This window comes from Numida meleagris, chromosome 11 (genome assembly GCF_002078875.1).
Source record: "Numida meleagris isolate 19003 breed g44 Domestic line chromosome 11, NumMel1.0, whole genome shotgun sequence".
In the NCBI taxonomy this organism is placed as follows: Eukaryota; Metazoa; Chordata; class Aves; order Galliformes; family Numididae; genus Numida; species Numida meleagris.
Window position 1 is genome coordinate 8,980,448 of NC_034419.1, and position 25,643 is coordinate 9,006,090.

At 63.9% G+C, this 25,643-nt stretch overlaps 1 protein-coding gene across 5 annotated transcripts; it reads left to right on the forward strand.

Moving 5' to 3' along the window:
• COL7A1 (collagen type VII alpha 1 chain) lies at positions 1,146 to 25,638 on the forward strand. 5 transcript variants are annotated; one of them, XM_021409585.1, is made up of 118 exons: positions 1,146 to 1,353; positions 2,130 to 2,211; positions 2,430 to 2,610; positions 2,695 to 2,854; positions 2,935 to 3,028; positions 3,132 to 3,290; positions 3,380 to 3,543; positions 3,616 to 3,745; positions 3,824 to 3,943; positions 4,164 to 4,313; positions 4,403 to 4,519; positions 4,592 to 4,741; positions 4,865 to 4,993; positions 5,078 to 5,224; positions 5,314 to 5,439; positions 5,510 to 5,653; positions 5,736 to 5,861; positions 5,935 to 6,081; positions 6,160 to 6,288; positions 6,355 to 6,501; positions 6,610 to 6,732; positions 6,815 to 6,961; positions 7,036 to 7,172; positions 7,249 to 7,375; positions 7,453 to 7,596; positions 7,712 to 7,872; positions 7,969 to 8,010; positions 8,138 to 8,164; positions 8,275 to 8,319; positions 8,497 to 8,589; positions 8,714 to 8,785; positions 9,163 to 9,198; positions 9,273 to 9,326; positions 9,459 to 9,527; positions 9,618 to 9,731; positions 9,985 to 10,011; positions 10,110 to 10,163; positions 10,246 to 10,308; positions 10,397 to 10,456; positions 10,536 to 10,571; positions 10,697 to 10,741; positions 10,919 to 10,954; positions 11,030 to 11,074; positions 11,170 to 11,205; positions 11,275 to 11,310; positions 11,399 to 11,431; positions 11,601 to 11,672; positions 11,784 to 11,843; positions 11,927 to 11,962; positions 12,069 to 12,149; positions 12,269 to 12,304; positions 12,376 to 12,420; positions 12,516 to 12,587; positions 12,691 to 12,735; positions 12,824 to 12,850; positions 12,922 to 12,963; positions 13,049 to 13,129; positions 13,211 to 13,246; positions 13,325 to 13,360; positions 13,437 to 13,517; positions 13,643 to 13,678; positions 13,884 to 13,955; positions 14,107 to 14,151; positions 14,329 to 14,364; positions 14,476 to 14,511; positions 14,600 to 14,704; positions 14,798 to 14,833; positions 14,962 to 14,997; positions 15,148 to 15,186; positions 15,289 to 15,324; positions 15,437 to 15,568; positions 15,753 to 15,962; positions 16,045 to 16,080; positions 16,194 to 16,238; positions 16,408 to 16,479; positions 16,646 to 16,690; positions 16,947 to 17,009; positions 17,332 to 17,376; positions 17,665 to 17,700; positions 17,868 to 17,903; positions 18,088 to 18,132; positions 18,347 to 18,379; positions 18,490 to 18,552; positions 18,638 to 18,673; positions 18,782 to 18,862; positions 18,957 to 19,025; positions 19,116 to 19,151; positions 19,232 to 19,273; positions 19,370 to 19,414; positions 19,519 to 19,563; positions 19,640 to 19,675; positions 19,756 to 19,815; positions 19,911 to 20,036; positions 20,125 to 20,196; positions 20,341 to 20,376; positions 20,630 to 20,689; positions 20,799 to 20,843; positions 20,915 to 20,950; positions 21,033 to 21,068; positions 21,147 to 21,203; positions 21,344 to 21,415; positions 21,622 to 21,693; positions 21,780 to 21,815; positions 21,896 to 21,976; positions 22,052 to 22,105; positions 22,237 to 22,290; positions 22,367 to 22,429; positions 22,521 to 22,583; positions 22,733 to 22,849; positions 23,046 to 23,123; positions 23,196 to 23,249; positions 23,408 to 23,456; positions 23,537 to 23,584; positions 23,779 to 23,868; positions 24,084 to 24,179; positions 24,321 to 24,440; positions 24,657 to 24,836; positions 24,915 to 25,638. In XM_021409585.1, the coding sequence occupies exons 2-118, from the start codon at positions 2,139 to 2,141 to the stop codon at positions 24,950 to 24,952; spliced, it is 8,826 nt and encodes a 2,941-aa protein (XP_021265260.1). In that variant the 5' UTR covers positions 1,146 to 1,353; positions 2,130 to 2,138; the 3' UTR covers positions 24,953 to 25,638. The 5 variants fall into 5 exon arrangements, with proteins under 5 accessions (XP_021265260.1, XP_021265261.1, XP_021265259.1 ...); XM_021409586.1 differs by lacking the exon at positions 17,665 to 17,700 and adding an exon at positions 17,499 to 17,534 and having other exon boundaries at positions 1,146 to 1,298; XM_021409584.1 differs by having other exon boundaries at positions 1,146 to 1,298.

A 25,643-nucleotide genomic window follows, 5' to 3' on the forward strand; every position in this document is an offset into this window, starting at 1 on the left:
CTGATTAATGAAGCCCCTGTCTAATTGGGACAGGCCGCCTTGCCTTCATTAAGCGAGCTGTGGCGGGAGGAGGGTTTGTGGATGGCCCTGACCTGGGGTCAGACCCACGGCCGTGGGGCAGCTGGGGGACACCTGTGGCCACGGTGACCTTTGAAGCAGATTTAGGGGCTCCATGAAGGGTGGCTGCAGAGAAGATTGCGATGCTCTGCTCACATTGCCTGTAAGAGCAGAGGGGCACCTCCACTCCTCCCCTTCTCGGAACAGTGTGCGCCTGGGAAAGCTGCCTGCAGCTGCCCCGAGCTTCCCTGCTTGGTGGCAGGTGGCCCTGCCCGGCCCCCGGCTGCGAGGTGACCCCTCACACTCTCCCTCGTGCCCACGGGAAGATGCCGCTGGAACCACGCTGGCACTCAGAGGGGAGCCCCCAGGCTGCTGTCCTCGCATGGGGCCACGAGGGCACAGGTACGTGGGGTGTTGGGAAACAGGGAGGTGGCACGGGGCACGCTGGTGCCCGTCAGCATGGGTCAGCCCAGTGGGAACAAGCAGTGGCTGGAGGATGGGGCACCCTGGAGGATGGACGGCACATGGCCCTGCAGCAGGTGGGAGGCGTTGCTGGGGCAGTGCCAGGGTCCCAGGTGTCCCCCAGCTCACCACCTTGCTGGGCATCCTCTCCTGCAGTCACCCAGTGGCAGTTCTCTGCCTTTGGGACAGTCCTCGGTCACGACATCCTCCATGCTTGGTACCAAGAGGTGGTGCCCGGGACAAGAGGGACCCCACAGCTGCTGCCCCCCACCCCATGGGGCGACCGTGAGCTGTGGCACAGGAACCGTCCTGGCGCCAGCCGGGATGGAGACGCTGGAAGGGAAAGGCTCTAGGGCTCAGGGGGCCCTTTTGGCTCCGCGCTGCGGCTTCTGTTGGAACTCGCGCAGAAAACCCCCCGGGGATCTGACCCGGTCCATGTCCCGGTCCATGTCCCGGTCCATGTCCCGGTCCTGATCCCGGCGTGGAGGGCTCTTCTCTCTCCTTCCCGGGACATTTTGGGGTGAAAAGCGGGAAAAAACGCACCTTCCTGCTCTGATCCCGCCCTCCCATGGGAGCGGGTGGGAAAAGCCCTTTGGGGTGGGGAGTAGGGGGGGGAGGCGGGACAGGGCGGGAGCCGCGGCACTACCCCCCGGCGGCGGCACCGCCGAGCTCCGGGCCGCCCTGATTAAAGGGGCGGGAGCGCCGGAGGCCGCCTGGGCACGGCACGGCTCGGCACGGCTCGGCACCGCTCGGCTCGGGGCGGCCCCACGCGGGACGAGGTGGGTGGCGAAGCCGTGCGCTCCGGGAGCGGCCCCCTCCGTGCTCTCAGCCCGGGTAGGGGACAGCGGAGGGAGTCGGGGGCGGGGGGGTTTCCCACGCCGCTGCGCTCGGGCATCCGTGGGTCACCGCCTTCGCTTTGGGCTCGGCCGGGCCGTGCTGGGGCTGGCGCACGGGGCGGGAGGGGTGCTGTGTCCGGGCACTGGGCCGGATCCCCCCCGCAGCTCCGTGCCCGAGTGCGGGAGACAGCGCCGTGCGGGTGCTCGTGGGAAGCTGCCGCCCTCCCTGTCCCTACGGGATCGTGCCCTTCGTGGAGCCCCGACTCGTGCCACCCCACTGCATGTAGGGCAGGAGCGTCGGAGTGAGCGCAGGGTGGGCGGGAGTAGGCAGCGGGACAGGCTTGTGGGAGGCACAGCCGGCATGCAGGCTGGCAGCCTTCTGTACTGCCCTCCTGTCCTGGGCAATGGGCACCAGTGGGGTCACAGCTGGGCTGGGTGCGATGGGAAGGGACGGAGTGGGGTTGGGCGCTGGGCACGTGGCTCTCTGTGCTGGGACTTTCCACCTGGTTCTGCTTTCCCAGCCCCAGTGCAGGACTTGGGGCACAGCCTGGGGCAGGGAACCCAAATGCACGGGTATCGCTGCGGTGCAGCCCAGCCATGCCCACATCCTGCAGTGGGCAGCTCTGCAGGTTATCCTTGCTTTTTATCCTTGTGATTTTACGGCGTTTCACTCCTTTTTATTGCTTCTGCCCAATGCATCCATCACCACCGTGCCCAGAGGTATGGGGTTGGCACAGTGCGGTGGCTGCAGCATCCTCTCCCGCTGTCCTGCAGGGCCCCACGATGAGTGGGTGGCTCCTGCTCCTCGCCCTGCTCCTGGCCCCCCCAGCTGCCGCCGCACAGAAGAGGAGCCAAGGTGGGTGCTGAGCACTGGATACCACTGCGGGGCCTGCAGCTGGGTGAGAGGGGCTCTGCTGCTCCTCCCCACTGCAGCACCCCAGACTTGAGCTTGGGCATGGGGAGCCCTATGGGGGCGGGCACCAATGTGACATGAGCTCAAGGAGAAGGGTTTGGGGGTCCCGTGCCACAGGGCACCGGGGGCCGATATGAGAGCCAACCGATGCTGTCCCATAGTGGTGTGTGAGAACGTGCTGGAGGCCGACATCGCCTTCCTGCTGGACGGCTCGTCCAGCATCGGCCGGAACAACTTCCGTGCCATCCGCGCCTTCGTGGAGGACCTGGTGTCACCCTTTGTGCACGTGGTGGGCGAGAAGGCGGTGCGCTTCGCCGTGGTGCAGTACAGCGACGATCCGCGGTGAGCCCCAGGGATGGGGCACGCAGGGCTGTGAGACCGCGGGGCTGGGGAGCTACGTGTCCCCATGTGTCCTCATGTCACCAGGTTGGAGTTCGGCTTCTCCCAGCACACCAATGGCACAGGCATCCGGAGGGCCATCCAGCAGCTGAGCTACAAGGGCGGCAACACGCGGACCGGCGCTGGGCTGCGCTACATCTCTGACAAGTTCTTTGGTCCCACGCAGCTTCGGCCCGGGGTCCCAAAGGTACGAGGGTGGGGGGTGGCATTTGGGACATCCCAGAAGGATGCAATGAGTCCATGGGGCTGAGGCTCACGGCTCTGCAGATCTGCATCCTCATCACCGATGGCAAGTCTCAGGATGATGCTGAGCAGCCGGCGCTGAGGCTGAAGAGCCTGGGCATCAAGGTCTTTGCTGTGGGTGAGCAGATCCGTGGTGTGCCCATTGGTACCCATACCCCCGGGTGATGGGGCTCCCCCTGGGGCTGGGCTCTGCCTTCGCCCACCACTCCTGTCCCCCCTAGGGATCAAGAACGCCGACCGTCAGGAGCTGATCCGCGTGGCCTCACTGCCCACCGACTCCTTCTTCTTCTACGTGGGTGACTTCAAGCTGCTGGGGACGCTGGTGCCGCTGATGACACGCAGGGTGTGCACGAGCTCAGGGGGCACCCTACGCACCCCGGGTAGGAAACCCTCAATACAGGGCATGGGTGCTGCCTTAACGCCTTCTCCCCACGCGCCCTGCAGCTGACAGCCCCACGTCCCCTCACAGATGGACCAGGCCACGCTGGCCCCTCCAACCTGGAGGTCCTGGAGCGCGGCCCTGATGTGCTGCGCATCCGCTGGAGCCCAGCCAGTGGCCCCGTCACCGGCTATAGGGTGCAGCACGTCCCGCTGACGGGGCTGGGGCAGCCGCTGGTGGCCGAGCGGCAGGAGGTGAGCGCTGCCCTGCGCCCGCTCGGGGTGCCTGGTGCCCGCTGGCATCGGGGTGACGCTGCTCCCACCCAGGTGAGCGTGGGTCCATGGGAGACGAGCGCTGTGCTGCGGGGGCTGCGCGCAGGGACGGAGTACCTGGTGACCGTCGTAGCTCAGTATGCCAACAGCGTCAGCGAGTCGGTGTCTGCGCGGGCGCGTACCCGTGAGTACCCGTGGGGATGGGGTATGTGGGTGGATGCTGGCTGCGCGTGGCTCACGGCTGTCCCCGTGCTGTCCCCAGAGAGCCGTGGCGGCGTGCAGCATTTCCACGTGGCCGAGGCCGGGCCGACCTTCCTGAGGCTGTCTTGGCAGCCCGGCCCCGAGCCGCCCCAGGGCTACATCCTCAGCTACGCTGCGCCAGGTGAGGGGACACGCCGTGCCCCACAGACATCTCTTTGGGATGGCTGAGTGTGCTGCAGCACCTGGCGGCCCCTCCCTGTCCCTGGGCGCTGCCCTGGCCCCCGTCCCAGACTCGCCCCACACTCCCCACCCCTGGCACCGCCTGGCATCCCCAGGGCAGGGAGCTGTGCACACCCCTTCCCTGCCGCGCAGCTGCCCGCACCCCTCCGTGTCTCCCCCAGGAATGCCCCCGGGTGAGGAGAGGAGCCTGGGGGCTGGCGCTCTGTCAGCCACACTCAGCAACCTGCGACCCAACACCGAGTACGTGGTGACGCTGCAGGCACGCTACGCACAGCAGCCTGCAGCCACCGCCAGCCTCACCGCGCGGACACGTAAGCACCACGCAGCTGTCCCCATGCAGGGGCATCACCATGCGGGGACGAAGGGATGGGATGGCACAGCCTGTGGGTCCCTTTTGCAGAGGCAGGCACAGAGCAGACGCTGCGGACCAACATCTTGAGCCCCACGTCCATCCAGGTGCTCTGGACTGCTATCCGTGAGGCCCGAGGCTACCGCCTGGAGTGGAAGAGAGCCACAGGTGGGCTTGCAGTGCCTGGTCCCTAACGTGGCATGGGGCCAGCAGCCCGTGGTGACATTGCCATCCCCACAGGGCCGGAGCCTCCCAGGACAGTGTCGCTGCCCAGCAGTGCCAACACCTACCAGCTGACGGGGCTGCAGCCAGGCACTGAGTACCGCATCACCCTGTACACACTGTATGAAGGCGGGGAGGTGGCCACCCCCGTCACCACCTTCCAGACAGGTGAGTGACCGTGGGACTGTCCCTATCTGAGACATTGCGCATGGCATCACTGGGACAGAGCCATGGGACCTCCAGCTTGCCGGACCTAGCTTTGGAGAGGATTACAGTGGTGCCACTCCACAGGCGTGGAGGTGCCAGTGGGTGCGGTGTCAGATCTCCGTCTCATCGAGGATTTGGGCAGGAGGGTGCGGCTGGGCTGGACCAGCGTCCCCGGTGCCACCGAGTACAAAGTGACACTGCGCAACACCCAGGGTGAGCTGGGGGGATGGGGCCGCGGTGCCATCGCTTGGTGTCCCGCGTGGTGCTGAGGGCCCCATGGCACCCTGCTCCCGGCAGATGGCACCGAGAGGACGAGGCGCGTCCCAGGCACGCAGACAGCGCTGGAGCTGGGTGACCTGCGGGAAGGTGTCACCTACCTGGTGCGTGTCTCAGCCCTCGTGGGCAGCCGGGAGGGCAGTGCTGCTGCGCTCAGCATCCACGTCAGTAAGTGCGCACGGTTAGCCCCAGCCCTGGCATGCGGTGGTCACTTGGGGTGTCCCCATGCTGACGTTCTGGTGCCATCGGGCACGCAGAGTTCCCGGCAGTGGGCAGTGTCTCGGAGCTGCGGGTGACAGAGGCCGGCCCAAGCCAGCTGCGAGTAACCTGGAGGGGGCTGCCGGGCGCTGGGGGATACCGGCTGACATGGAGGGCCAGTGATGGTAAGTGCAGGTCTTGGAGGTGATGCAGTGGTGCCGTGGGAGATGTCCCCATCCCGGCTCTCTCTCCCAGGTCAGGAGCAGTCCCGCTTCCTCCCTGCTGACCCCACCGCCTTCACCATCGAGGGGCTGCGAGCTGGCACTGTCTATGCCATCGGTGTCACAGCCATCATTGATGGCCGTGAGGGTCCCCCTGTCACTGCCACGGGGAGGACAGGTGAGGTGTGCACTTGCCTCCTGCTGCCAGCTGGTGCCAGCTGCCCCAGCTGCAGGTGACAGAGGTCCTCCCCGTGTCACAGCAGCTGAGCAGGTGGGAATGGTATCCCGGCTGGAGGTGCAGTCATCCAGGAGCAATGTTGCCCGTGTCACCTGGGTCGGCGTGCCAGGAGCCACAGCCTACCGTGTGGTGTGGAGCCGTCGGGATGGTACCGCAGGATGGGGACAGGGGTGGGGACAGCAATGATGGTGGCACCAGGGCTGATATCTGGCCCTTGGCAGGGGGCTCGGAGAGGAGCCAGCATGTTCCCGGCCACGTCAGCTCCTTTGACATCCCCGACCTGGAGGGAGGTGTCTCCTACACTGTGAAGGTCACAGCACTCATCGGCAACCACGAGGGCAACCCTGTGTCCATCATTGTCACCACCCGTGAGCATGGGGCTAGGGGACAGCACCACGGGGTGGGGTGGGTGCCTGTGCCTTGACACCTGCCCACATCCCCTGCAGCGGAGGCAGCCCCGGCGCCCCTTGTTAGCAACTTCCAGGTGATGGAGGCCTCGGAGCATCGCCTGCGCCTTGCATGGGTGCCGGTGTCTGGCAGCAGCGGGTACCGCCTGGTCTGGCGCCCGGCTGAGGGTGAGTATGCCCAAGCCCTGTGTCCCTGTGCCATCCCCTGGCCCCTCACCTCTCTGTCCCCATCAGGGGGTCCCCAGCGCAGCCAGCAGCTCCCAGCCACCGCCAGCTCCTACGACCTGGGGGGGCTGGAGCCGGGCCGACGCTACCACATCAGCATCACCAGCCTGGTGGGCAGCCGGGAGAGCGCGCCGGTCACCGTCACCGCTGCCACTGGTAAGGGATGTGCAGTGCTGCGGGGATGTTGGGATGGAGGAGAGTGATGGGTGTGGGAGTGGGATGGGGGCTGCCGCACATGGGCTGGAGCACCCTATTTCCCCTCAGCATCCTCTCTGAGCCATGCCACCAGCCTGCGAGTGACAGAGGTGCAGAGAGATTCTGTGACACTCTCCTGGACCCCTGTCCCCGGTGCTTCTGAGTACGTCCTGTCCTGGAGCCCCCCTGCAGGTGAGGTGGGCACATGTCCCTGGGCAGGGGGCAGCTATCCCCAGGGGTCTCACTGTCCCTGTCCCCCTGACTATGGCTGCAGCAGGCGGTGAGGCACGGCGCGTGGTGCCGGGCACTGCCAGCTCCCTCCAGGTCCCCGGGCTGCGCCTCGGCCAGCACTACACCTTCACCATCCGCCCACTCCTGGGGAGCACACCTGGTGCTGAGAGCTCCATCAGCGAGCGGCCAGGTACGCAGGTTGGGCTGGGTATCAGAAGGGATGGGGTGCTGATGTCTCTGCTTCACCTGCCCCGTCCCTAACAGTCTGCAGGGACGCCCGAGGGGACATTGTCTTCCTGGTGCATGGCACCCGTGACAGCTCTCCTGGTGCCGACACTGTCCGCACTCTCCTCTCCAACACTGTCACCGCCATGGGCCGCCTGGGCCCTGACGGCACCCAGGTACGGGGCTCCCACGGTGGCAGGAGGCATGGGACAGGGGGATGACAATGCCAACCTCTGTCCCTTGCCCTCACAGGTGGGCCTGGCCACATACAGCTACCGCAGCCTGCCTTGGCTGCTCCTCAACCGCTCCAGCGAGCTGCCTGCCGTGCTGGAGCAAATACGCACCATGCGCTACGAGGAGCCCAGCGGCAATGCCATTGGTGAGGGGATGTGCTGGGGCCGGGCCAGTGGCCAGTGGGACACTGCTGATCCCCCCATCCTTTTATCCCCACTCCAGGGGCAGCCATCACCTTCGCTAGGACCTACCTGCTGAGCCCTGGCGCAGGACGGCGGCCCGGCGTGCCGGCGGTGCTGGTAGTGCTGGCTGACAGCCCCTCTGGGGACGATGCCATCGCTGCCGCCAGGGACGCCAAGGCAGCAGGTGAGGTTGGACAGGGTTGATCCCTGTGGGACAGGGTCCTTATGGGATGAAGTCCCCATGGGATGATGTCCCCATGGGCACTCCAGCCCAGGTGCTGAAGGTGCTGTTGGCGCAGGGATCCGAGTGCTGGCAGTGGGCTTGGAGGGGGCAGACCAAGAGCAGCTCCGGCGCATGGTCAACGGTGAGGACCCGCGCTTCGTCTTCCGCAACCGCGGTGCTCTGGCAGAGCTGGAGGGAGAGCTCACCGATGACCTCTGCACCATCATCTCCACCAGGGTGAGGGGCTGGGGGCTGCCCAGGGTGGGGGAGAAGATCCCATGGAGCCAAGGGCTTCCTCTCCCACACTCACATGTCGTCCTCTTGTTTCACCAGCCGGAGCCGGAGCCAAAGCCCTGCACAGTGCAGTGCCCCAGGGTGAGTATTCCTGTGCCATGGGGTCTCACTGTGAGTTCCCCACCTTGCCCACAATGTGGGGCTGAGCTGGGAGCAGCTGCTGGCAGAGAGGTGCAGCCTCTCAGGTCTTCTCTCTGTCCCCTTGCAGGGAGAGAAGGGGGACCCTGGCATGGCAGTAAGTGTTTGGGATCTCCTACAGCTGTGGGTTATGGCAGGGCTGTGTCTCCCCAAGCCCCACTTGCACCAGTCCCCAGTGGATGCTGATGGCTGGCTTTGTCTCTGCAGGGGCCACAGGGGCGCGTGGGACAGCCGGGCCCCCCTGGAGAACCGGTAAATTCCTGTTGGATAGTGTGGGGGGAGATGGGGGACAATGTTACAGCCCTTGTGTCCCCTTGCCCTCCTGCTGGGTGGGTGCCAGGACAGGGATCCGTACAGCCCTCACCACAGTGGTGGATGGAGGAAGTGTCCCTTGGCCCGCCACCAAGTCTGTCCCCTCTGCTCTCCCAGGGCCGCCATGGGCTGCCTGGCCCTCCAGGACCTGTGGGACCACGAGGGCCACCAGGAGAGAGCGTCGAGCAGCCGGGCAAGAAGGGGGACAGGGTGAGTGCCCCCTGCACCTGCACATCTTGGAGTCCCAGGCACAGGGGCCTCCTCCCAACCACGGTGGGAGAGGGGGTGACCTGGGAGGAGTATGGCACTGCTGTGATGCTCCTCTGTCCTGCAGGGATTCCCTGGAGCTGATGGGCGGCCAGGGCTTCCTGGCCCCCCTGGGAGCCCCGGGTCCCCTGGCCAGCCGGTGAGTGTGGATGTTCCCATAGGTACAAGGCTGATCAAGCCTTGACCAATGGGCTCTATCCATCTGCCAGCCTCCCCTGCCTGCTCCCTAATCTCTTTTCCTACCCCTTCCCTGTGCTAGGGCGGTCTCCTTTGTTGGTGGGATCATTGCTGTCCTCATGCCATCCCATCCCAACCTGTGCCATACCATCCCATCCCACACCATCCCATCCCACACCATCCCATCCCACGCCATCCTATCCCACACCATCCCATCCCACGCCGTCCTATCCCACGCCATCCTATCCCACGCCATCCCACGCCATCCCATCCCATGCCATCCCTTCTCCCCTGGCTGGCAGGGACAATACTTTCACCTCTTGTTCTGCTGTTTTCCAGGGCAACCAGGGCAACCCTGGCCCCCGAGGGGATCCTGTAAGTATGGTTCCCCCCTTCCCAAGCCCCATGACCCCCAGGACTCCCTGCTCACTCTCATCTTTCATATCCAGGGTCCACGGGGAACAACGGGGCATCCTGGCCTGAAGGGGGAAAAAGGAGAGCCGGTAGGTGCTGGACGCAGGGCTACAGGGAGACATCTTATCCCTTCTGCCTCCCACACTCAGCACTGGGGAGAGACGTGGCAGGGAGCATGGTGGCACTGATTTTTTTTTAAATTACTTTTTCACCTCTTTCAGGGAGAGCCCAGAGTGATCGTGGATGGTGGACAGGGGTTGCCAGGACGGAAAGGGGAGCCAGGCACACCGGTACAGATGGGGCTGTGCATGCTGAAGGTCTCCACCAGCACTCCCTGACCATGCTGTATCCCATGCTCAAGGAGCATCTCTTTCCTCCAGGGTAGCCCCGGTCCCCCCGGCAACCCTGGCCCACGTGGTCCCTTTGGTGACCCAGGTCCTCCAGGTCCCCTTGGGCCAATGGGGCCACCAGGAACTCCAGGAGAGTCTGTGAAGGTATGTCCCAGCTGGTGCTGTGAGGGGACTGAGGGACAGCTGGCACCTTGAAGCTGCTTCCCATGAAGAGCTCCTGGTCCTGCATGGCTATGTTCATTGTCTGTGCCTCCAACATCATCCATCCTTATCATGAGCATGACACATGCCCTAAGCCTACTGCTGATGTGCTCTGCCCATTATTATCCCCATCATTTGAGGGTGGGGCATGAGCAGAGCCCACCTCCACCCTTACCTGCTTGCTTTTACCTTGCAGGGGGAGAAGGGTGATCGAGGGGAGAGGGTAAGTAACCACATTTGCCTGGTTCCCCTGCCTCCCAGAGCACTGAGAAGGGCTGAGCTATGGGGCTGCCATGCAGGAGCTCAGCCCTCTCTCCATAGGGTCCCCCAGGACTGGTGGATGGGGCAGCGCCTCAAGGAGAGCCAGGCCCCCCGGTGAGTGCTGGACTGGGGGAGGGGAGCAGGGCTGTGAGTCCCCCCCAGGGGCTGAGCTGTGCCCCCTGCCGCTCTCTTGAAGGGTCCACCTGGGGAGCCTGGCCCACGGGGACCTGCTGGCACTCCCGGCCCCAAGGGTGAGAAGGTAAGAGGGAGCCAGGACCCCTCCGGCTCTGCGATGGGGACTGACGTCTCCATCTCATGGGCATGCTGCTGGCTTCTTCACCCTGCAGGGTGATGGTGAGGAGGGCTTCCCAGGGCCACCCGGCCGCCCAGGGGACCCTGGAGACCGGGTGAGTGTCATGGACAAGGCAGGGTGGGCAGAGCATTAACCCTGCTTGGGAGGTGACATATCTCTGCCCTCCTTGCCAGGGCCCACGGGGACCTCCAGGAGAGCAGGGCAGGAAGGTGAGTGGTGAGGGGATGCTCTCACGATGCACGCTAATCCCCCAGCCCCTCTGTGGGGAGAAAAGGGATGTGGCTGCCACCTCCTATGCCAGCCACCAACCCTGTCTGTCTTCCTCCTGCACCAGGGAGAGCGCGGGGCACCAGGCGAGCTGGGAGAGACGGGCCAGAAGGTGAAGTGGTGTTGGTGTGGGGTTGGGCTCTTTGGTGGCCTCTGGGGGTCCCGGGGTTCATGTAGCATTGTGCCCCTGGGATACTGCTGGGGGTCTTGAGTGGGACCAGGGGCTCACCATGGGGTCCTGGGGGTGGGAGGAAGGCTGCCTGAGATGCTCCTCTGCTTCACTCTGCAGGGAGACCGTGGTGCGCCTGGCCTTGAGGGTGAGAAGGTAGGTGGGCACCCATGGCCATGGTCATGCCCTTCCTAGGAGCACCTTCCTCTTCCTCTTCCTCTCTTCCTTCAGGGTGAGATGGGAGCTCCGGGGCGGCCAGGGCCATCAGGCAGAGAGGTGAGCATGGGCGCCTTGAGCACTGTGGGGTGGCTGTGACCCAGGCACATGTCTCCAGGCGCTGCCAACCTCTGAGTATCCTCTCTCTGCACCAGGGAGCACCAGGACCAGCTGGACCACGGGGCGAGAAGGTGAGGGAGAAGCAGGGCCTGGGGTGGGGGCTGTGGGGAGGGGATGGCACTGATCCTGTGTGTCTCCAGGGTGATGTGGGAGCGCCCGGTGAACCTGGCCAGCCGGTAAGTTCTGCTGTCTGGCAGCTCACCCCATTCCTGGCACAAGGAGTGGTGGCTGCGCCCAGCACTGTCCCTGGTGCTTTGTCCCCAGGCTCCCAGCGTGGCCAGTGTCAGAGGAGAGAAGGTAGCCTTGTCCTTGTCTTTCGGTGGTGTCCCCATGGCGCAGCTGGGATGGGGGCATGGCACAGCAGTGCTGGATGCTGGCACCTTGGGGATGCCCATGCTGGTCCCTAGCTGCAGCGTGGGGATGGGGGAATCTGGAGGGGCTAATGTTGCCATTTCATCTGCTCCAGGGTGACAGAGGATTTCCAGGACCAGAGGGGCCTCCTGGCCCCAAGGGAGATGTAGGGGAGAGGGGTGCCCGTGTGAGTACCTCCGGGGCTGGGCAGGCACTGAGGCACGCAGCCCATCTGGGCTATCCTTGCTGTACCTTGGTGCTGGTCCCACTGTTCCAAGCTGCTTCTCTTTGTCTTTAGGGTGTCCCTGGCCTGAGCATCCCAGGACCAGCTGGCCCCAAAGGCGAGCAGGGCGAGCGGGTGAGTGCATGTAAATGCATGGAGGTGGGCTCTGACCACGTGCCCAGGTCCCCATTATCGTGCTGTCCTTCTGCACCTCCCAGGGCATCCCTGGCCTCACTGGCAGGAGCGGCCCCAAGGTAATGGCATTGCAGGAGGCATCGCCCCCCTGTCCATCTGTCCATCCTTCAGGGGCTGTTGAGCCCTTCTCCCCATGTTCTCCCCCCTGACTTTGTCCCCCCACAGGGTGACACAGGGGAGCCAGGCGAGAAGGGTGAGCCTGGCAGAGTGGGTACACCAGGACAACCGGGGCAGCGTGGCAAGGAGGTAGCCAGGGGCCGGGGGTGGTGGGAAGATGCTGTGGGGATGCTGAGGCCCCAAGGAATGGGGAGCAGCACACAGGGACACCGGTGACTTGTCCTCTTGTCCCCTGACATGTACCATAGGGTGAGCGTGGAGAGAAGGGTGATGAAGGCACTCCGGTAAGTGGGAACCCCGTGCAGCACTGCCCCCCTGCTGCCCCCCCAGCCCACTCACCCCATCTCTCCCTCAGGGTGAAGCAGGCGTGCCCGGCAAACCCGGAGACAGGGGCCCACGGGTAAGTGCTGGCCGGTGGGGGCCCCGGGCCAGGGGAGACCCCGGTGGCCTTGGGTGGCCCAGGGTAACACACATCTCCCTGTTATCACCAACCAGGGGCTGCCTGGGTACCGTGGCCCCCCTGGAGAGAAGGGTGACCTTGGGGACCCAGGTCCTGAAGGCAGAAATGTGAGTGCCACCGCATGAGTGCCCATGGGTACCTGCTTACCCCATGGGTACCCCCTTACCCCATGGGTACCCCCATCCTCTCCTCACCCATCCCTCTCCACAGGGCATTCCCGGAGCACCGGGCACCAAGGGTGACCGTGGGGAGCCGGTGAGTGACACCCACCTAGGTGCCGGTTCTGCACCCCCTCCCAGCACACACCAGGTCCCATTAACACATTTGCTCTCCTTTCTTTCAGGGCCTCCCTGGACCCCCAGGACGAGCTGTAAGCTGTACCCTCCCCCTTCCCTGCCAGCGGGTCTGTGCCTGCTCTGATGTCCCCTCTCTGGCCTGCAGGTGGATATGGGGCTTGGAGGAGCGGGGGAGAAGGGCGAGAAGGTAACAACCAGGAGGTGATGATGTGATACTTTGCTGTGGGACTGCAGCATTGCAGTGCCTCTGACCGCGGTGCCATCCCTGCCAGGGGGACGCTGGGGACCCAGGCGAGGATGGAGCAAAGGGGGCCAAGGGTGAGAGTGGCCCCCCCGGACTGCCAGGATTGAGGGTAAGGGTGGGGTGAGTAGTGACCTGGAGAGCCACAGTGGGCCCTGGGGTTGTGCCCACTATTGTCATGTATCTCTTGCAGGGCATTGAAGGCCCCCGCGGCCCCCCTGGCACACGGGTGAGTGCCCCTTTCCCCCTTCCCCCGCTCAGCCCCCCTTGGGGATGGCAAAGTGCTTACTCCATCCTCTTCCCATAGGGTGACCCCGGAGACCGAGGCCTGCCTGGAGAGAAGGTGAGGGGGATGGGGGCTGCCCACCACCCCGTGTCCCTCCGCACAGCCCCAGACCTCATGCACTGCTCTGTTCCAGGGGGAGCGTGGCCCACCGGGGCTGGATGGCCGCAACGGGCTGGAGGGGAAACCTGGCCCCCCAGGACCCGCCGGGCTGAGGGTGAGCATGATCTGGGGGGGCACTGGGAATAGGAACAGGAGATGAAGGCGGTGGTGGGGCAGAGTCATCCCATTGCAAGTCTTCTGGAGATGCTCATGGGATGGTCACCTCTTCTTTGTCTGCAGGGGGATCCAGGGAAGCAAGGGGACCCTGGCCGGGATGTGAGTACCTCCTGGGAGTGCGGGTGTGTGTTCTTCTCCTGCTGGGGACATGACGCTGACAAGGCACCGAACCATTTCCCATGCCCCTTGGTCACTGTCCCCCACCCCATGCCAAGCCACTGTGCCCAGCTGCACTCTTACCTCCCATAGCAGAGGCCCTGTCCTGCTGCTGCCCCGTGCCTCCCCGCTTCTCCTCTCCCTGCAGGGGCTGCCCGGGCTGCGGGGGGAGCAGGGACCGCCTGGCACAATAGGACCGCTGGGACCGCCCGGTATCCCTGTGAGTGACAGCCCCATGTGCCATGGGGACACGTCCTGCCCCGTACCTCTGCGCTTGGTCCCAGCTCTCCTAGGTGATGGCAATAGGATCTGGGACCCAATGACTGCGCATGCTTGCGGGGGTTCCTCTCACTGCCTCTCCTTCCTTCCAGGGAAAACCCGGCGATGACGGCAAACCTGGCCTAAATGGCAAGAATGTGAGTAGAGTGCAGGGTTTGGCTTTGGGGCGCTCCTGGGGACCCTGAGGGCTGGCAGCCCCAAGTTGGCACAGAGGCAAGAGGGGCGTGTGGCACAGTGTCCCCCTGCCCTGGGGACTGCCCTCATCCCACCCACTGCTCGTGCTGTGGGTGCCAGCTCATAACCTCCATCCCCAGGGAGAAGATGGGACGCCAGGAGAAGATGGGCGGAAGGTGAGGAGCAGAGCCCTGTGCGCTCCCCATGCAGTTCCATGCCCATGGTGTCACCTCTTGGGCTGGGGACCACATCATTCTGAGTCTTCTTTTTTTTCTCCCCCTGGCTAGGGAGACAAAGGTGATGCCGGAGCCCCTGGCAGAGATGTGAGTAGCCCTGTGTAGTGGGTTGTCCCCGCTGGGGACAAGCTGGAACAACACCCGGTCACTGGGGGTGACACCACTCTCTCGGCAGGGCTACAGCGGTGCCAAGGGTGAACAGGGGGACAGAGGCATGCCAGGCCTCCCCGGTCCCCCTGGTGTCCCCGGTGTCCCAGGGCAGGTTGGCCCCCCAGGCCAGGTTTGTTGTCCCCAAGCCCTAGCTGCTCCATGGTTCCCTTGAGGCATTGCCCCATGACCATGGGTGCCATCGTGTCCCCTCTGTACCTTCCAGGGCTCACCTGGCCTCCGTGGGGTTGCTGGACCTAAGGTAGGTGTCCTCCAGCCCTCTGTGACAAAAGTCTGGTGTGTGTCCCTGCTAGAGGGAGTGAGTCCTTTGGGGACGCTGTGCCTGGGCAGCCTGGCCCTACTCCCCCCGACTGCTTTGCTGTATTTCAGGGGGACCCAGGGGAGCCAGGACCACGAGGGGAGCCGGTGAGTACCCAGCACTGAGCACTGTGGTATAACCACAGCCCCTCCCAGGCAGTGCCCTGAGGCGTTCACTCTGAAACCTACTAAGGGCAGCAGCAGTGCTGCTCACCTAACCCACTGCACATCCCATTCCCTCTTGCTCTGCAAACCTAGGGGCGGCCTGGCGCCAGCGGGGACCCTGGGACTGCAGTGGTGAGTTCCCCACTGGGCTGGGACATCAGCCCTGGAGGCCCCCAGAGCCCCAGTGGTGGGAGCAGCACAGTAGGCTTCCTTTCTCATGTCCTTTTGTTGCAGAACATCGAACGTAGCCTGGAAGCCCTCGGCATCAAGGTATGGTGTGGGCATGGGAATGGGGCCTGGTGGCGGTGAGAGACCAGAGGGATGTGGGATGGGGCGGTGGGACCGGGGTGCGTGACTCCTGATCCTCTTTCCTCCCTTCCAGATCTCATCCCTGAAGGAGCTGACGGGTGCCTACGATGGGAGCTCGGACTCCTTTCTGCCCGTGTCCGAACGGCTGCGGGGGCAGAAGGGCAGCCGGGGGGAGCCAGGGGAGAGGGGCCCCCCGGGCCGGGAGGTGAGCACTGTGGGGCTCCAGGGGGACCACTGCTCTGCTCAGACTCACTGCCACCTTCCCCTGCCCAGCTGGTTCTGAGACCTGAGCCCTGCTGAACCCCTCCAGCCCTGGGATGCTCTGTGGGGGCTCGCAGCTCCCTGCATTTTGGGGTGTCCACCTCACAGCCTGGTATGCTTTTTTACAGGGTTCCTTAGGCTTCCCTGGTGAGCGAGGACCCAAAGGTGACAAAGGGGACCAAGGTGCCCCTGGTCCCCAGGGCCCCGCTGGCCGGGCTGTAGGTGAGCGGGGCCTGGAGGGGCCGCCAGGGCAGCCAGGGGAGCCAGGCAAGCCGGGCATCCCAGGTGTGCCGGGCCGGGCTGGCGAGCTGGGGGAGGCTGGGAGGCCTGGTGAGAAGGTGAGTGTGAGGCTGTGGGAAGGGGGAGATGGCTTCCAGGCTTGGGGACAGCTCCATGAGCCCCTTCACCTCCTTTCTGCAGGGTGACCGGGGTGAGAAGGGCGACCGGGGTGAGCAGGTGAGCTGCAATGGGAATGCAGTCCCCTCTGTCCCTGTGCTTTCCATAAGACTTGGATATGCCCCATGGACTGAACATTCTGGGGGTGCTCCATCTGTTTTCCTTCTCACCAGGGCAGAGATGGCTTGCCGGGACCCCCAGGGCCCCCAGGGCCCAAGGTAGGTGGTGGATGCTGCTGGGGACTGTCCCCAGGAGATGCCAGCAGATGCCTCCAGGGATGGGTGTTCATGTCTGGTCCCCTGGCACAGGGGCTTGGGGTGGGCTGTGCCTCTGGGGGACCTCCCTGGGGTCCCCTGGGTGCCAGCCCTGACTGCACCGTGCCCACAGGCAGACGCAATGGAGGGCAGCCTGATGGGCTTCCCGGGTGAACGCGGTCCCCCCGGACTTAAGGGAGTGAAGGTGAGTGTCCAGGAGAAAGGAGCAGGACAGCGAGGGAGCCAGAACCCTAGAATTCTTTGAGGAGGGACGATGTGAAAGCTGCCGGCTGCAATGAACTGGGAGAGCGGGCAGGCATCCCAAACTGCAGCATGTGGGTCTGATGGTATCTTCCTTCTCCTCCCTGCAGGGTGAGCCTGGTGCCGAGGGCGAGCGAGGACCCAAAGGAGATAAGGTCTGGGTGTAGTAAGTCTCCTGTGGCTCCTCTGCTTCTCTGTTCCTCACACTCCCTTTCTGGGCTCGGCATCGGTCTCTGCTCTCCCCTCTCCGTGTGCTGCCAACAGGGTGACCCCACAGAACGAAGTCCTGGGCAGGGGCACATCTGGGGACATCCCTCTCTGGGTGCAAGCGGGATGTGAGGGCAGGTGGGGGACAGGGATATCCCTGCCTGTAGCACAGGTCCTACAACTTTGCACCTCTCCCCACATCAGGGTGAAGGCGGGTCACGGGGCGAGCGAGGAGAGCCTGGTGAGAAGGGCAGGGACGGCTCTCCAGTGAGTATAGAGTCGAACCTCCATTCTCATCCCCCCCTCCATCATCCTTGTCATCTCCATCTCCATCACATCCTGCATCACCCCTATGGTTTCCATCTCCATCCTCATCACATTCTCCTTCACTCCTGTGGACTCCATCTCCATCCTCATCATGTTCTCCATCCCCATCATGGTCTCCATCACCCCCATGTTCTCCATCTCCATACCCATCACACTCTCCGTCAACCAACCCCATTGTCTCCATCTCCATCGCTGTCCCTATCATTCCCATCTCCATCCTCATCACCGCTATTGTCTCCACCATCTCCATCTCTTGCTCCAGGGCCTCCCAGGAGAGAGGGGTCTGGCTGGCCCCGAGGGAAAGCCGGTGAGTATGGCTGCAGGGGGCTGAGGGCTGGGAGGGGTGGGCAGATCCCATGGTCCCACAGCAGTCACCACCAGCCCTGTTGGAGCATTCACGTGTTGTTTGCATCCTTCCCTCCTACACAGGGCCCACAGGGCTTTAGAGGGCCCCCCGGCCCCCCAGTAAGTACCCCTGGGTGGGTACTGCATGGTGACGCTGTGCTTATCCCCAAGGGAGCCTTAGGAGCAGGGTGGGCTGCTTGGAGGTGGTGTGGTCCCACTCCCCCGCTGGCTCTGATGTGCTTCTTTGCAGGGCTTGCCAGGTTTCCCTGGTGTGCTGGGCCGCCCGGTAGGTGTCTGACCCCAGCATGTCACTATCCTCCTGGCTCCTGCTCGATGTGTGCTTGGCACGGCGCATCCTGCTGGGAGCTGGCCAGGCTCGTCCCCGCATGGCATGGGCGCTTCCCAGAGCCACTGTGCACGGACATCCTGACCATATCTCTCCCTCCTTCCCAGGGCAACCAGGGAGAGCCAGGGCCACCAGGACCTCCGGTAAGGAGAACCCTGTGTCACATGCAGGGCACTGCTCTGCAAAGGGGACGTGGGGCAGATGTCCCTGCAATGAGTGGGGGTGGTAGTGCTGGGGACGGCACTGTCCTGGTACCTCCTCCCACCCCACGGAGCTGTGCCACCAGCGGGTGTTGTCCCGAACGTAATGTCCCCTTGTCCTCTGCAGGGTGCTGCAGGCCCACCAGGGAGCCAGGGTCCATCTGGGATGAAGGTATGTCATCGCCATCGTCATTATCACCTTCATCATCACCATGTTTGGTCTGACACAAGAAAGTGGTGCCATGCCAGCACAGGGGGCTGCAGGGAGAACTTGGGGTCTGGCCCCTCCTAGAGGCACTCAGGGCTCAGGGGATGTAGGAACACAGTTGTGATGGTGGTGGCAGGGAAAATGGGCAGCGGGACTGACATGGGTTCTGTCCCCACAGGGTGATCCAGGGGAACCTGGTGCCAGCATCCGGGTGAGCCTCCCCAAAACCAACCCCTTCCTTGGGGACAGCTGAGCTCCCGCAGCCCCAGAGAGATGTGCCAGCGTGGCATCTCCTCCCTGACCACGCTGTTCCCCTTGCAGGGATTGCCCGGTCCCCAGGGCAGCATGGGGCTGCCTGGCCCCCCTGGCCCTCCTGGTCTTGTGGTAGGTACCCTCAACCTGCTCCTCAGGAGCAGCCGTTCCCGCTGCCTCAGCTGTGGGTTGATTTCTGGTCGTGTGTCCATCACAGGGCCCACCGGGTGCCCCTGGGCTGCCAGGACAAGTGGTGAGCATGTGGCCTCCTGAGCTGCCCTCAGCATGGGGGGATGCCAACCCCATGAGCTGCCCGGCTGTGGGATGTGCATAGCCCCAACTCTGCTCTCAAACTCTGCAGGGAGAGAGCGGCAAGCCAGGTGTGCCTGGGCGGGATGGTGTGCCAGGGAAGGACGGCGAGCCAGGGATGCCCGGGAAGTTGGTATGACACCGGTCACCCCAGTGCTATCACACTGGGGCTGGGTGCTCAGCCTAGGCTGCAGAGCTGGGGCTGAGGGCTGTATGCTTTGTGCCAGGGTGTGCCAGGACCATCCGGCCCTACCGGCCCCAAAGGAGAGCCAGGGGATGTGGGAGCGCCGGGGCAGGTGAGTGCTTCCTTGCAGCTTCCCCTGCTCACCAGGGCTAGTGGGTGACCACAGACCCACTGACTGCTGCCTCTCTTCCATCTGCCCCAGGGTATCGCTGGCCCTCCTGGTGCCAAGGGCGAGAAGGTAAGGAATGGAGTGTGCATTTGGGGGGGACCTCACCCCATAGTAGGCAAAGGTCTGTGCCTGACCCTGTGTCACTGCAGGGTGAGCCGGCGCTGCTGGAGGGTGTGCTGCTGGGCGAACCCGTGAGTTGCTGCCTATAACCCCATCCCTGTGTCTCCCAGGGCTGAGGTAGACCCCAGCTCTGCTCTCCCATCTCCAATACTGCTCTCCTTCCCTAGGGCTCCAAAGGTGCACGAGGTTTGCCCGGCCCCAAGGGTGAGAAGGTGAGGAGGGGGTCATGGGAGTGCCAGGCTCTCTTGGGTTACAGCCATCCCCACTCCCCCCACCTGTCACCCACTCCTGCTCTTTGCTTCTGTCCTCCTGCCAGGGGGAGCCTGGAGGAGCTGGGGAGCCTGGAGACCCCGGGGAAGATGTGAGTAGGGGATGTAGAGGGGAGCTGATGGGATCGCATCCTTACCCTGTGCCCTGATGGCTCTGTGTCTCTGCAGGGAGCCAAGGGGGCATCTGGAGTCAAGGGGGAAAAGGTAAATATCCCTGTCCCAAGTGCTCTGCCACCCCTGTGCTCCCAGGGGTGACCATCCCCATGCTCTCTGACACCACACAGGGCTCTCCAGGTGTCGGTGTGCGGGGACCACCAGGACAGGATGGGCCTCCAGGCTTGAAGGTAAGTCCTGCCTTATCCCTGGCCCTATGTCCCCTCCGCGAGTCCCTCTGAGGGGGCTGTTTCCCTGGGCTATATCTCTTTCCTCCCTGCTGCAGGGTGACATTGGCTTGCCAGGACCTCCAGGACCCCCAGGTTTAGTGGGCATCGCTGGGGCACCGGGACAGCCAGGCCTGAGAGGGGACAGCGGGCAGCCTGGCCCACCAGGAGCCCCTGGAGAGCGGGTAATGGCAGTGGGTTCAGGCAGCACCAGCGGGGGCTCAGCAGCCCCATTCCCTGACCTGAGCCCTGACACTGCTCTGTCCCCACCAGGGTGTGATTGGCTTTCCTGGGAGAGATGGTGCCGCAGGGCCACCTGGACCCCAAGGGCCCCCAGGACCAGCGGTCAGTATGGGACTGCAGCATCCCCAGGGTGGATGCTGGATCCCTCCCTGGTCCCATGCTGGCTTGGGGGGGGTGATGGGGTCAACAGCCAGAGCACCTGGCACAGCCCTCCCATGGTTCGCTCACCACTCTTCTTTCTTTTAGGGCATACAAGGAGCCTCGGGGCTGAAGGGTGACAAGGTAGGACTGGGGACAGCCCTATGACACAGGGATGTGGGACTGCTCCTCTCGTGGGGTGCTACTACTCCTCTTTGGCTGATGCTGAGCCCATGCTGTCTGATGGCACCTGGCAGCCTGCTCTGTGTGCTTGGGGCAGTATGGGGGAGCATAGGATGTCCTCTGGCATGGTAGGGAGATATAGCTAGGGCCACAGGAACTGCTGCCTGCTGAGGTGAGCTGCTGAGGGGGACAAACTCTTGTGTTCCTCCCACAGGGTGACCCAGGGGCTGGGCTGCCGGGAGCCAGAGGCGAACGCGGAGACCCAGGACCACGGGTACATAGCACCACAGGCCCCCCTGTCCACACTACCAGGGCACTCCCACGTCCCCACCACAAGGGGTGCCCCCCAGACCCACCCCTCTCACGTCTCCTCCTCCTTGCAGGGTGAAGATGGGCGCCCAGGGCTGGCAGGCGACCGTGGGCCAATGGTACGTACCCCTCAGCTCACCACCCCCTCAGCTGGGCCCCCCCCCAACCAGTGTTCTCCTCTTTCCCACAGGGCCTGCCCGGGAACCGAGGGGAGCGTGGGGACAAGGTAAGGGACCTCTTCTGGGACTGGGGAGCCAGGGAGGGAAGTGCTCCCACCTTTGCGACATCTCACTGTGCCCTCCTCGCAGGGAGACGTCGGGGCCGTGGGGCCCAAAGGAGACAAGGTGAGACCTCAGGGCTGGGGCAGGGGGTGGCAGTGCTGTCCCCTCCCCAGCTCACAGCTGCCTCTCTCCTGCATGCAGGGTGATACCGTTGTGGTGGAGGGGCCTGCTGGAGCGAGGGGCAGCAAGGGAGAGCCGGTAAGAGCTGGGGGTCTGCTGGGGGTCCTTACCTCAGGGGGCACGTCCACCCCATAGACCCCCATGTCCATGCCCTGGGGAGCTCTCTCCTCCCCACCCCAACAACCCCTGACCCCATCCTTCTGTTCTCCCCTTTGCAGGGAGACCGTGGCCTAAAGGGCACCGAAGGGGACAAAGGGGACAAGGGGGAGCAGGGAATGCCTGGAGAGAAGGTACGGGGCTGGAGGGCAGGGCTGGGGAGTGGGGGGCCAGTGGTTGGCAATGGCTAGAGGGACCTGAGAGCATGACAGCATTTTTGTGCTCCCTGTGCCTCCATGCCTTTGTCACAGTGCTGGGTGTCCTGTCCTGGCAGTGTGTGGCTCTGCCATGGCTAGAGCTCTCCCTCTTGCCCAGTGCTGATCTGGGGCTCTGCTTGCAGGGTGCAAGGGGTGAACCAGGCGAGAAGGGCTCTGCAGGTTTCCCTGGGGCACGTGGCCCTGGTGGGCAGAAGGTAAGGAGCTGGGCACCCCAAATCATTGTGGGGTCCCCTCGCTGCCTGCCAGCACTGACCCACATCTTTACCTTTGCCTTTACCAGGGAGAAGTTGGAGTGCCAGGGGAGCCTGGCGAGCCGGTGAGGAGCTGTGTCTCAGTCCCAGTGCCACCCCACTGCGGGGCACAAGTGGTCCTCATCATGCTGTGTGCTTCCTGCAGGGCCAGCCCGGCCGGGACGGCATCGCTGGAGTACGGGGAGAGAAGGGAGACATGGGGCCACTGGGCTTGCGTGGCCCCAAGGTGGGTCATCCCCTGTGCTCCATGGCCGGGACATGTGATGGCTCTGCGGGGCTCTGACTCCCTTTGTCCCTGCAGGGTGAGCGGGGCATGAAAGGCGCCTGTGGTCTCGATGGAGACAAGGGTGAGAAGGTGAGGGGGTGACCATCCTGCAGCCAGGACCTCAGCCCTGCAACAGGGGCACACGGACCCCGGTCACAGGGTCCCCCCTTGTGCCTGGGGAGCTGCAGGGCCGAGGACTGACCACTGCTTTGCTCCTGCAGGGAGAGCCGGGGCTGCCGGGGCGCTCGGGGCTGCCTGGAAGGAAGGGTGAGCCGGTAAGCATCGTGCCAGCACCGCACTGCAAGGGGGATGTGCATCCAGGGGCTCACAGATGTCTGCTTCATCCCTCAGGGAGAGCTGGGGTTGTCGGGAGCACCCGGCGTCCCCGGGAAGGAGGGGCTCATGGGACCCAAGGTAGGGCAATGGAAGGCTGTGCTGAGATCTTGGGAATGGCCTCAGGACTGCTCTCCTCAAACTCCTGCTGCCTGTGCCTTCCTCTCCACAGGGTGACCGCGGCTTCGATGGGCAGCAGGGGGCCAAAGGAGACCAGGGGGAGAAGGGAGACCGGGTGAGCTGTGGGAAAGGGCAGCATCCGTCACGCTGCATTGCTTTTACTGGGATCAAGCCTTGTCTGAAGGGCACTGAAGCTCCCAAAAGTGCCTACTCTGGGCTGTAGGTATGTGGATGTCCCCATCCTGACCCTCTGCTCCATCGTAGGGTGCACCAGGCGTGATTGGTGCCCCTGGCCCCCGGGGCAGTGATGGTTCTCCTGGCCCTCCCGGCCCCCCGGGCAGCGTTGGGCCACGAGGTCCTGAGGGCATGCAGGGCCAGAAGGTGAGTCTCTCCCCCAGGTGGCCAAGGGTTGGTGGCATCAGGAGCCGTGTCTCAGCTCCACACCTGCCCCGCCAGCTCAGTGGCTTTGGGGACCTCGCTGTGTCCCCCTGCCCAGGGAGGGGTAGGAGCAGGGATTTGGGACCCCTGTCCTGGGGCTGGGCTGGAGCCAGATGGGATGTGCCCATGTTCTTTACAGGGGGAGAGAGGCCCCCCCGGGCAGGCGATGATGGGGGCCCGTGGTGTGCCCGGCATCCCTGGCGAGCGAGGAGAGCAGGTGGGTGAGCCCAGCCCTGCCCAGGGCAGATACAGTGGTACAGCTCCTAGCCCCTGCTCTGCTTGTCCCTAGGGCAGTCCTGGTGCTGAGGGGCTCCGTGGGGAGAAGGGGGATCCGGGCATGACGGTAAGGGGCTGTGAGCATGGGGCCAGCAGGTGGGAAGGGGCTCTGCATCCATCCCACTGCTGCTGATGGAGCGTAGCCCACCTCCAGACTCTGCTCTGAACCTGGTGAAAGCTTTTTCCTATCTCTAATTGCGCATTCTTTGCCCCACCACTGGACAGGAGGAGGAAATCCGTGCCTTCGTCAGGCAGGAGATGAGCCAGCACTGTGGTGAGTACCTCAGAGCCCCCCCGGGGTTGGGGGCTGCCCCACACAGCCTCTCACTCACCCCCACCCCATCTCTCCTGCAGCTTGTGGAGGGCAGCTCCCACGACACCTGGATTCCCGTGAGCACTCAGGTTGTGTCTGTGTTCCTCTCCTCGTGCCCTTGCGTGACTCGCGGCACTCAGTGGGGCTCTAGGGTCATAGAATGTCCCGAGTTGGAAGGGATCCAGAAGGATCACTGAGTCCAGCTCCTGCTGGGACGTGGGGTGCAGCAGTGGGTGGGATAGGGTACAGAGTCCCGGCACAAGCTGTGTGCTTTGTCTTCAAGGAGGATGGGGGACTCGGCCCAGAAGCATCCTTCAGTCTGCCCATGGAGGAGGGAGAAGTGTCCGCCAGGAGAAGGAGCATGGCCGAACAGGTGATGGAGAGCATGGAGCTGCAGCCAGGTGCCCGGGAGCACAGCCTCCCTGAGCCTGGCAGTCCCACCTCCCTCGCAGGAGTTGCACTGTGCTCCTAGGGCACCTCTGAGTCTCCAGGGGATGGGGCATCCGCAGGACCCCCTCCCTGGGCAGTTCTGGGCTGCTCTGCGCCTGCACAGGTGTTTCCCATGTCTGTGCTGTCCTTCCCTCCCAGATCACTTTCCCCGTTATCCATCCACTGAGCCATTCCCAGATCTCAGTACTCACGTCGTCCCCGTGCTTAAGGTGTCACATGCGGAGGAGGAGGAGGGTGAGTGCTGTCCCTGTGCCTTTTGTGCCTTTTATCCCCGCTCTGTGTGTTGCAAGCCCCTTGCTCACGGATGCCCAGGGATGCCCACATGGCCATGGGATAGCCCAGCAGTGCTGCACTCACAGCCAGTGTTGCCTGCAGGGCAGGACAGGCGCGTTGTTGTTGACACCAACGACCTGGAATACGAGAGCGTGTATGGGGAGCAGGAGGACTATGACACAGCCCTGGAGGCAGACAGCTTGGAGCAGCTCGCAGAGGATGGTGAGCTCCCCATGGCCCACGGGGCACCGGGCATGGCACAGGTGACCTCATGGTGCAGGGGCTGCCGTGGTTCTGCTGAGGACCCAACGCAGCAAGCCTCTGCCTGGGGTGGGCACTCCAGCAGCACATGTTTTGCTCAGGCATTGGGTTCCCCATGCTCTGGATGAGAGATGATGGTCTGTGTTGTGCCCTTACCATTGCGCTTTGTTCTTGCAGCCGAGCCCTGCACCCAGCCCCTGGAGGAGGGGGGCTGCCAGCGATACACGCTGCGCTGGTACTACAACCAAAGAGCTGCCGAGTGCCGGCCCTTCGTCTACAGCGGCTGCCAGGGCAATCTCAACCGCTTCAGCAGCCAGGAGGAGTGCGAGCTCCATTGCAGGCAGCGCGTGGGGACAGGTGGGCACGGCACGGCTATCAGCTCTGGCAGCACCGCACCTGGCCCCGTGCTTGGTGCCACCTCACCTCTCCCCACAGGTGCTGGCAGTGGGGAAGGACAGCAGCCAGAGGCGTAGCGTGGCGATCCCCGCAGGAACATGGTGCTATTTCTAACGTCTCTTCTTGTTGCTCATGGGTTTTTCCCTTTACACCGGTTCTATTGCTCGTTAAGGTGAAATTTCTATCAAATGGGAACACAACAGCCCCCTACGCCTTTTATCTGCTTTCCAAACTGGAGCTCTCTTGGGATGTTGGTTTGATTTTTAACTTATTTGCTGCCAGTGGGATGGCTCTTGGCCCCGTGTTCCTTCTTTGGACTCCCAGAGCTGGGAGTGGGCATGATTGGGCCCCTTCCCCCAACCCAACACCTCAAATCCCCAAGGCTGCGGGCTGCCCTCATCTCCCTCTTGGGCTCCCAGCATCCAACCATGCAACCTGCTCCATTTGAATGAATTTCACCTTCAACCCACCTGGGACCCAGTTCCCCTTTTGGGGTGTGATGGTTTGGCAGAGAACTGCAGGAGGGATGGAGGCCTTCTCCACGTGCTGCCCTCCAGCTCGCACCTCTGCCTGGAAACTGGGACTCACCAGGGAGACCCTGAGGATGGTGCTATGTTAGAGGCGGTTCCTGCTCGTCAGGAAGGCGACGCTGGCTCCTCCGCAGCCTAGATGCACTGCTGCTCTGTGTATATCTGTATACAGCGAATGTATATGTGTACCAATGCAGGGGTGGGACACGGTATTAAAGATGTGCTCATGGAAAGATGC